This window comes from Mangifera indica, unplaced genomic scaffold (assembly GCF_011075055.1).
Source record: "Mangifera indica cultivar Alphonso unplaced genomic scaffold, CATAS_Mindica_2.1 Un_0016, whole genome shotgun sequence".
Classification (NCBI taxonomy): domain Eukaryota; kingdom Viridiplantae; phylum Streptophyta; class Magnoliopsida; order Sapindales; family Anacardiaceae; genus Mangifera; species Mangifera indica.
In genome coordinates this window covers 321,646-332,396 of record NW_025401108.1, presented here as the reverse complement: position 1 = coordinate 332,396, position 10,751 = coordinate 321,646, and the positions used below count along the sequence as shown (strand labels likewise).

Below are 10,751 nucleotides of genomic sequence, written 5' to 3'. Positions count from 1 at the left end.
ATGAAAAGCCGATTCATCTTCATCTGAAATGACTCTTTGATTTGTCTTCATTGACAAAGAGATGAAGACAATTCATCTTCGTCTTAGTGCATCGATGGAGAGAGAGAGCTGAAGAAGAAGACGGGTGTGAAATGAAGTCGGCTGGAGAAGGTATATAAAACACTCTAGGGGAAAAAAAATTAAGTTTTCAAAACTTAGGATAAGAAAAAATTACTAGTTTTAAAATTTAGGTGGTGAAATGAGATAAAATTTTATTTATTTTTTAAATATTATTTATTAAATAACAATTTTATCTTGTGATTTAAAGTATTTTATTAACTTTAATAGTTAACGGGTAGATATTTGAATTTTTAGAATTTAATAAGTGAAAGTTTGACGATAAACTAAACTTTAAGTGAGAATAAGTTTTTAACAGTAATAAAATAAGAAGATTAATTTATAGAAAAGAACTTAAGAAAAAAGTGCCATATGCGTCCACTAAAGTTTTGAGATTTTGTGGTACATATCAACTCTTTTTATTATGAAGTAACTTACAAGCATTCTACCTGTAGAAAGAAAATGATAAAGGATTGGATAGACTGAAAGTGGTTGGTTAAGAGTTAATTATATCTTCTAATATTATGACCTTATTGTTTGTCTACAAGAGACAGTATTAATTAACGTATGTTCAAGTTTAATTTCATGCCTGCATGATCCACAATTTTTGTGTAAGGTTGCCCTAGCCATGCAGTGATTTGTTTTTGGCGTCGTGCTAAGTTTATTTCCCTCAAAAACGTGTTTAATTTGTTAATTGAATCTTAGTTAGATTGTTTCTTTAGTATCATGTGTAACATTATATTTATATGCATATATTTTTGAAAGTCATATTGGGTTTTTACAATGTTGGGTTTATTTCGATTTCTCTTTCCTATGTTTACTTGAAATGTAATATATTCGTTTTGTTAAGAAGTAATAAATATCTTTATTAAAGAGAATTCTAAATAATTTTATAAAAAAGTGTTTGATAATCAAGAAAAGCTAAAAGACTTGTTCCCACTCAAGGTTTAGTATACTTCTAACTCTTATCCACTAAGTCTCAAAAATCTAAATGTTCATTCATAATTGTTAAAATTAATAAAATTCATTATTTTTAAGGGTAAAATTGTTATTTAATCAATGATATTAAAAAAATAAAACTTTATATCATTTTCCTCCCGAACCTGAAAACTAATAATTTTTTTATAAGATTAAATTTTGAAAAGTTGCATTCTCCCCCCGTCCCCAGTCCGCAAGGGTTTCAATTTTTCAAGGATAATTTTTCGACAAATGACTGTTTTCTTTAACGTTCTCTATCCCTCTTAACGATGTCCCTTCCTCTTTAGTAATTTGAAAGTCACTCTCTTCTGACATGATTCGTCTAGGCAAATCAACAAAGATGAATTTCACATTTTCATCAATTCATTTGAACGAAGACTTGTCTTCTCCTAAGAAGACGAGTCTAAAAGAAGGGAGAGAGAGGATGCCAACTGTTGGAGAGGGAGAGGTTTTGCCAAAAAATTGAAATCTTTGGTGGAAAATGTAAATTTTCAAAATTTAATTTTGTAGGAAATTGTTAGTTTTCTAAACCAAAGAGAAAAAATGTTACAAATTTTTATATTTTTTAATATTACTGGTTAAATAATGATTTTACGTCTAAAATTAATAAATTTTATTAATTTTGATAACTCATAAATAAGTATTTAAATTTTTAAAACTTTGTAGGTGGGGATTTGTGATTAGACTCAACCTTGAGTGGGAAAATGTCTTTTGGTAAAAAAAAAAAAGGGGGAACAAGACCATAAATATTTACAGAATATAGTTAGATATCTCTCCGGATATCTCTACTTCTGAGTCCGGATTTTCCCTCTGACTAACAAAAAGTCAAGAAAGTTAGTAGAATATTATTTAACAAAAACAAAATAGACAGGATTTTATAAACTATGACATACAAAATTAAATTTTATAGTGTAAATCGAAGTTTAATTATATTATATTGTGAAAGTAAATTGACATATCCATCTTGGGATTTTTCTAAGAATAACACCAAGCTTGACTTTTGACTTTTCTCTGATGATAAACACCACACATCTTTGATCTTCCAAGCTCTTTAATCTCCTTAATTTTAATTTCGCTTTCACTGCTCATATTCACCAATCAAGCAAATCCTTTTACGTCTTTTATTTTAATGTAACAAAATATTTATTATGTTTATATTTATTTTTCCTTTATAAATACCCTGGAAGCTTTCAGTTTTTTCAGAACTCATTGTACCACCAACACCATGGCCGGCTCTTCTCTTTGTCTGTTCCTTTTGTTCTCTCTCTTCTTTGGCCAATGTGTTGTTGAGCTTGAAGCATCTCACCGTGTTTTCCAAAACCTTCAAACTTCTGAACCCACTTCCGAAAGTCAGCCTTACAGAACTGGTTTCCATTTTCAGCCTCCCAAGAACTGGATGAATGGTTTGTTTTGATTTTATTCTCCTTTGTAACTTTCATTAATCTTACATGTTTATTTCCCTTGCTGACATTTGTTCTTTTGTCTTCTGCAATGGAAAATATCGGTGCTTTTGGATATGAAGATCCCAATGGTTAGGATTTTGATTTGAGCTTTTGCTTTAGTTGTGGTTTAATGTAAATGTTTTTGTGTTGACTTAATTAATGAATGTGAATTTTCAGGGCCCATGGTTTACAAGGGAATTTATCACCTGTTTTACCAATACAATCCAAAAGGTGCAGTGTGGGGCAACATTGTGTGGGCTCACTCCACATCAACGGACCTGATTAATTGGATCCCACATGATGCAGCCATCTATCCATCACAGAAATCTGATATCAAAGGTTGCTGGTCAGGCTCCACCACAATGCTCCCTGGAGGAAAACCAGCCATCTTGTACACAGGAATAGACCCAAATGACAAGCAAGTCCAGAATTTGGCTGTGCCCAAAAATTTATCTGACCCTTACCTTACGGAATGGGTCAAGTCACCAAAAAATCCTCTAATGGCACCCACTGCAATCAATCAAATCAATGCCAGCTCTTTCAGAGACCCAACCACTGCCTGGTTGGGCCCTGACAGAATATGGAGAGTGATTATTGGCAGCAAAATTAACTACAAGGGATTAGCAATTTTATACAGAAGCAAAAATTTTGTAAATTGGACTGCGTCAAAACAACCTTTACATTCTGCTGAGCATACTGGAATGTGGGAGTGCCCTGATTTTTATCCAGTGGCTACTGAAGGTGTCTATGGCGTTGATACATCGACGAAGGGATCATCCATTAAGCATGTGTTGAAAGTAAGTTTGGATGACACAAAGCATGAGTATTACACCATTGGAACATATGACACTGCTACAGATAAATATGTGCCAGATGAAGGTCAAGTGGATAGTGATTCTGGATTAAGGTATGATTATGGTAAATTTTATGCGTCGAAGACATTTTTCGATAGCGTTACTCTTCGGAGAATTTTGTGGGGATGGATTAATGAATCCTCAAGTGTAGAACATGATATCAAGAAGGGTTGGTCTGGAGTACAGGTAATTTGATGATTGATTAATTTTTGTTTAATTGAGTTGCAAGATCCATGTTATGGGAACAACTTAATTAATAAATATATTAGCGTGAAATCAATGAAAACTTTTTTCTTGCATTCTTTTGGCAGGCAATTCCCAGGAAAATTTGGCTGGATAAATCTGTAAAACAGTTGGTTCAGTGGCCTATTGCTGAAATTGAAAAGCTTCGTGTAAACCAAGTAAAATTTCCAAGCAAATTCCTGAAGGCTGGATCAATTGTTGAAGTTAAAGGTGTCACAGCTTCACAGGTTAGTTAATCTATATCAGCATGCAGTAAAAAACACTAAAGAAAATTCATCAAAATTTTGTATTTATACATATATATGTTTACTATAATGTAATGGATAAAGAGCTTTGAATATATGAAATGAGTAATTATCTTCTCCCAAGTCTGTTCAACCACTAAGCTAAAAGCCAAAAAATTGGTGGGTTTTGTTTGACAGGCTGATATAGAGGTATCATTTAAAATAGCTGAGTTTGAGAAAGCAGAAGTTCTGGAGCCAGGTTGGACTAATCCACAGTTGCTTTGTAGTCAAAAGAGTGCTTCAGTGAAAGGAGCTTTAGGTCCATTTGGGTTGCTAGTTTTGAGTTCAAAGAGCCTGGAAGAATACACAGCAGTCTATTTTAGAATTTTCAAAGACCATGAAAAATATGTGGTCCTTATGTGCAGTGACCAAAGCAGGTTCCTCTATTTCTCCATCTCTATTTAATGCTCTGTCAACCTCTCTAAGTCTTGTGTAGTTTTCCTTATTATGTTTTATATGACAGGTCTTCTTTAGACGCTGATAATGATAAGACCACTTATGGAGCCTTTGTTAATGTTGACCCTCTCCATGAAGAGCTCTCATTAAGAAGCCTGGTGAGTTCATCATGTCAAACCAACACCATATTTGATAACATTCCTGCAACAATAATGGTATATTAAATTGTTGCGTTTGCAGATTGATCATTCTATAGTGGAGAGCTTTGGCGGCAAAGGCAAAGCTTGCATAACAGCTAGAGTTTATCCAACTTTGGCAATTGATGATGACGCCCACTTGTATGCATTCAATTATGGAACCGAGAAGATAAACATCACCAGCTTGAGTGCTTGGAGCCTGAAGAAAGCTCAAATTAATTAGTTGAAGTTGGAAGAAGATAAATCAAAGAGCAATAAATAAGACAGATACCGCTAACAAATTCTTAAACATAGAAAAATTTAAGTTTCCTTTTCAGTTGTAGAACGTGAGCCATTGTTATTCAATGCAAAAGTCAATAATACATTTTGAGAAATACTATTATATCAATCCTACTATACTGGTTTATCCTAATGTTTGCCCTTTATTTGCATATAATACATATTTCATATGCATATAATACATGTTACATACAACACGTCTTCTGTACGCATATTTACTGATACGGGTTTTGTTGAAGTAACAAAATAATATTATTTTATATTTTGTTAAAGAAAAAAAACACAAAAAGGCAAGGGAAATTAATTTTTTTACCTTAAGTTGGCCTTACTTATATATTTATATCACACTTTTCATACCTTAAATATTTTTACCACTTTATATATTGGAATATCTAAATTGTTCTTATTTTTAACCTTGAGAAATTAAACAAAGTAATATTATTCCTTATTATGTATCATAGAGAGAGAACATACATAGATATTTGATATCAATATTTGAAACAAGATTTATATATATGCTAAATAAGATCAAGTGAATTTAAAAACTTTTGAATTTAAATCTTATAGATTAGATATCAAAAATTTTAAACTCACTTAATCTTATCTCCTTAAATTCTAGTTGACATTAATCTAATATTGAAGTAGCATATGGAAAAATAATTCAATAAGTTACTTGTAAAGAGCATGCAGTCTAAAGGAAGACCTTGGCGTGAATACGCAAAGAAGCAAATAATATATTCTTTACATAAAATATTGCAGAGAACATGCATAATTATTTTTTTGCATGCTTGTTTGCTTCCATGTGTTCATTCATGTGAATGTACATATATGCATGCTTTTGCAAATATTTTCTGCAAAAGCATACATATTTGTTTATTTTCCCGTAAATATCATATAATATAACATAATAGTATTAGACATATATAGTATAAGAGATCATCGGATTGTTTTTCTATGCACGATGAAACTTCTTCGATTGGCAACGACAACGCAATGACCAAGATGATAGGTAAGGTTTCCCCTTCTAAAATGGAAGCATAATTGTATTGTATGAAATTTAATTTGATCCAAATTTGATTAAGTAATTTAATGTAAATTACCAATTATGTAATTCAATGTAAATCTCGATTTGATTTGGATCAAATTATTGTTTTAATTTGAATTCAACATTAAACAATTTAACAACATAAAATCACAACAAAATTATATTTCACATGAACTCATAAACATAATTCTACCTTATATTATTTTATTTTCAATTGTTAAAAAACAAAACACATAACATAAGAGCTTGAATCAAGACTAATTTGAATGTGGATAATTTTGCTGTGAAATCTTTGCAATAAATATGAATTCTTTAAAGAAATTTGATAATTTTTTTTTCTCTCTCCCTTGTATTCAAGTTAAATCCTTTATAATTACTTTCTTTCACAAATTTTATTATTCAATCACATGTGTCTTTTCTATTGAAAAATTTGTTTTTGTAGAGTTTCTTTCCCTTGCTGAAAGACTGAGGAAAAAAAGAGAGATTATTGTTGTGGTATTTTTTTTCTGTATGATTTCATCAATGAGGGTATTTTAGAAAAATGGATTATTGTTGTGATATTTTTATTTAAAGCTTGAGATGTGTGGCGCGCGCACACACATACACGCACACACGGTTTAAAAAAACAGGTAAAAAGTTTAATATCCCAAAAGGTAAACATATAATATAACCGTGTAATATGTGTTTTGTACACACGAGGTTGATAAAAATTTTCAGTTCAAAAATATGATTGGACAAGTTACAAAATGGTTTAAAATGACAATAGCGTATGATACATATTTTATATGTGTATTTATTAATTGGGGATTCTACTAAAAAATTTTTAACCAAATGGATTATTAGGTTTTATTTGTAGTGTTACAATGTGTGAGTTTGTCATTCAATGTGATAGTCTAGCTAGACCTATCAATGTGCATGTCGTGCTGAAATTGACATGACTCACCATGCCATATGTCATATCGGGTTAAGGTTGGCAAAATTGTCGGCATTGACCGATCATGTTGGCCCATAAAATTTGAAGACTTGGGACACGACCTATAGATAGGTGGATCATATTACTATGGACTTTTCCGCAAAAAATTATTTTTTTTATATATTTTAAAAATATTTTATAATTTTTAGGTTTTGTGTCAAACCTATCCATGGGCCCCTAACTGTCCAGTCACATTTGCAAACCTTGATTTGTTGGTCGTGCCAAGCCCGGGCATGCCAAAGTCTGTGGGCCAGGACGCCATTTTAGCAGCAGCTGGAGGGTGTCCATTTTAGCAAAACTCTGCGATTCCCTATACAAAAGATCTGTAACAAGAAAATAATATTATAAATTGGTGCATCCAAATCAGGCTGATAAATGTGGTAATGGCATGTCTTGACTCATATATTCCTCGATCTGTCATCAGATCAAATGCTAAAATGCATATAATCTAAAATATAAGTTTTAGTTTCTAAAATAGCCATATAAATCTAATCATGGACGAAAAAATTTCTTTTTTGTCAACTTAATTTACCAAAAATCTTAACTCAAGGAAATCCTCGGGCGTCAGCTAAAGTGTGTAGGCCAGGACGCCATTTTAGCAGCAGCAGCAGCTGGAGGCTGTCTATTTTAGCAACTCTGCAATTTCCATATACAAAAAGATTTTGAAAATCTGTAACAAGAAAGATTTATATGGCTAAAATATTGGTGCATCCAAGTCATATTGATAAATGTGGTTATGGCATGTCTTGACTCATATACTCCTTGATTAGTCATCAGATCATTTTAGTTTCTAAAATAGCCATTTCAATCTAATCATAGAGAAAAATTTTCTTCATAGTCAACTTAATTTACAAAAGACCTTAATTTAAGGAAATCCTCAGGCGTCAGCTAATAAATCGCTTGAGCCATCACTTGAAGTTTAATCCTTATAAATAGCAGCCTGGAATGGCGCAAATCATTCAAAACCTGAATCCAGGTTCAACACCATGCGCTTTTCAATCTCTCTAGTCCTATTATTTTCACTTTGCCTTGGCCATGGCATTGTTGAACTTGAAGCATCACATTGCATTTACGACCAACTTCAGATTTCTCTAAATGTTTCTTCTAATTCTACAGATCAACCTTACAGAACTGGTTATCATTTCCAACCTCACAAAAACTGGATCAATGGTGCCCCGCTCTCTTTTAATACTCCTGAATTTTTACTTGCATATTCTTGTTTATATATCTAACAATATTTGCCTTTTCTTCTCTGGGTTTTTGTCCGTTGGACGTTTTGTGATTGTGGCATGGACAATGCAGATCCCAATGGTCAGTATTACACTTGTTCTCTTCTTTGTTTACTGCTAAACAATCACTTTATGCCATAATATGTGCATTGCAGGAGTTATGATTCACAATGGAATTTATCACTTGTTCTACCAATACAATCCCAAAGGTGTGGTGTGGGGCAACATTGTGTGGGCTCATTCTACATCCGAAGATCTCATCAACTGGGTTTCACATGAACCGGCCATCTCCCCTTCTCAGAAATACGATGAAAAGGGCTGCTGGTCTGGTTCTGCCACAATTCTTCCTGGAGACAAACCGGCCATTTTGTACACTGGCATTGACCTTGACAACAACCAGGTTCAAAATTTAGCTTTCCCCAAGAATTTATCCGACCCTTATCTTATAGAATGGGAAAAGTTCCCAAAGAACCCACTGATGGCACCTGATTCCAAAAATGGCATCAATGCGAGCGCATTTAGAGACCCTTCCACCGCCTGGCAAGGCCCTGATAAAGCCTGGAGAGTCGTCATTGGAAGCAAAAACGATGATTTGGGGTTGGCAATTCTTTTCAGGAGTGAAGATTTTATAACTTGGTCCCAGGCTAAACGCCCTCTACATTCTGGCAAGCACACAGGAATGTGGGAGTGTCCTGATTTTTACCCGGTGGCAGTTGATAATGTTACTGGTCTTGATACATCAACTCTTGGAAGTAATGTTAAGCATGTGCTGAAGGTCAGCTTGGATAATACTAAGCATGATTATTACACAATTGGGAATTATAATTACAGGACTGATAAATATATTCCTGATAATGGCTCCATTGAAGGAGACAGAGGATTGAAATATGATTATGGGAAGTTTTATGCTTCCAAGACTTTCTTTGATAGTGCTAGGAATCGGAGAGTCTTGTGGGGATGGATTAATGAATCATCAAGTGTGAAGGATGATGCTAAAAAGGGATGGTCTGGACTTCAGGTAATTTAGTGATTATTAGTCATTACTTACAACCTTTACTATCTAACGAAATCCGCATTTTAAAAAATTTTGTCACCGAAGATTGTATTCTTGGATTCAATTTGCAGGCCATTCCCAGGACGGTTTGGCTTGATAAATCCGGAAAGCAGTTGATACAATGGCCAGTAGCAGAACTTGAGATGCTTCGCGATAATGAAATACATTTACAGCACAAGTCGCTGGATGCAGGATCAACCCACGAAATAACAGGCATCACAGCTGCACAGGTGACTACTTCATGCATATAATAACAAATAATGAACAAACTAACAAAAGAATTTTGTCGATTCCCTCAGTTTCCTTCTGTTTATACAGGCAGACGTTGATATTTCACTTGAGATAACTGACATTAACAAAGCAGAAGTGATCAATTTAAAAAGGCACCATGCTCAAAAGCTTTGCAATGAAAGGAATGCATCAGCTAAAGGCAGTCTTGGTCCATTTGGGTTGAAAGTTTTGGCCTCTAATGATTCTCAAGAGTTCACAGCAGTGTTCTTCAGAATCTTTATACGCAAAGCTAGCAAGCAACCGGTTGTGCTAATGTGCAGTGACCAAAGCAGGTCCATCTCTTCTCTCAGCTAAAGCTGGTCTTGGCCCATTTTATTGATTGATTTCTTATTATACTTGCCATGGCAGATCTTCCTTAAACAATGACAATGACAAGACTACTTATGGAACTTTCTTGAATGTGGATCCCGTTTCAGAGAAAATATCACTAAGGAGCTTGGTAAGACATTAAGAGATTAGACTAAAACAGTAAAATTTGTTTTAAATACATCACCACTTTTGACATTTTTTGCAACAGATTGATCATTCAATAGTGGAGAGCTTTGGTGGAGGAGGCAAGAGTTGCATCACAGCCAGAGTCTATCCAAAGTTGGCGGTTGATGATAAAGCTCATTTGTACGTTTTCAATAATGGGACCGAAGCCGTAAAGGTTGCGAGCTTGAAGGCTTGGAGCTTGAAGGATGCTCATATTAAATGAAGCAAAAAAAGAGAATTTTCAGAGGTTTTACACAACCAAAGGAAAAGAGCAAAACTTGCACGATATAATGAGGATATGATAGCCCATCGACAGTTTTTTTTTTTTTTTCTCCCCTGGAACAATAGTAGATGAACATAGCTTACATAAATGTTTAGAAAGAGTTGGAGGAGACAACTAAAAGTCTTGAAAAAGAAGAAAACAATTTGAACAACCCAAGGCCTTGAAGTCATATCTCACACTACAACGAGGACAATCAGGGGTGAGCAAAATACCCGAATTGAAATTGGAACTATTGGATATCTTGATTTCAATTTCGAATAAGAATCAAAACTAGCCTACCTTAAGAGGTTTCGGTTCCAATTCTTTGGAACTGACAGTTTTTGGTGAGAACTGGAACCGAGGGTAAATTTATCTTTTGCTGTAAAAAAATAATTTAATATCATCTTTAGAAGATGAACTTGCATCACATTTTAAACCTTTAGATTGTACAAAAGAAAATGGTCTGGTCAGAAATTTTAAACTGTTAGCTCAAGGTAGGAGTTAGACTATACCTAGAATTAACCATCTCGGCTCCAAGTAGGATCCTGTTACAAGAGGGATTGGTTCCAGTTTCGGTTCCTGTTTTTAGGTATCAATTGGTTTCAATTTTGATTGCGGTTCTCTGTTTTTTGAAAGGGTATCTGAAATCATTCA

General features: G+C 33.7%; 2 protein-coding genes across 2 annotated transcripts; both read left to right on the top strand.

Moving 5' to 3' along the window:
• The first annotated feature begins 2,274 nt into the window (after positions 1-2,274).
• On the top strand, positions 2,275-4,878 carry LOC123205806 (beta-fructofuranosidase, insoluble isoenzyme CWINV1-like). Its single transcript, XM_044622849.1, has 7 exons — positions 2,275-2,477; positions 2,597-2,605; positions 2,694-3,556; positions 3,682-3,840; positions 4,036-4,274; positions 4,361-4,451; positions 4,534-4,878. Exons 1-7 carry the CDS (start codon positions 2,300-2,302, stop codon positions 4,711-4,713), a joined length of 1,719 nt encoding a protein of 572 aa, XP_044478784.1. The 5' UTR covers positions 2,275-2,299; the 3' UTR covers positions 4,714-4,878.
• A 2,895-nt stretch (positions 4,879-7,773) lies between these two features.
• Positions 7,774-10,535, top strand: LOC123205818 (beta-fructofuranosidase, insoluble isoenzyme CWINV1-like). Its single transcript, XM_044622861.1, has 7 exons — positions 7,774-7,957; positions 8,090-8,098; positions 8,172-9,034; positions 9,142-9,300; positions 9,389-9,633; positions 9,710-9,800; positions 9,879-10,535. The coding sequence occupies exons 1-7, from the start codon at positions 7,774-7,776 to the stop codon at positions 10,056-10,058; spliced, it is 1,731 nt and encodes a 576-aa protein (XP_044478796.1). The 3' UTR covers positions 10,059-10,535.
• Positions 10,536-10,751: the final 216 nt, after the last annotated feature.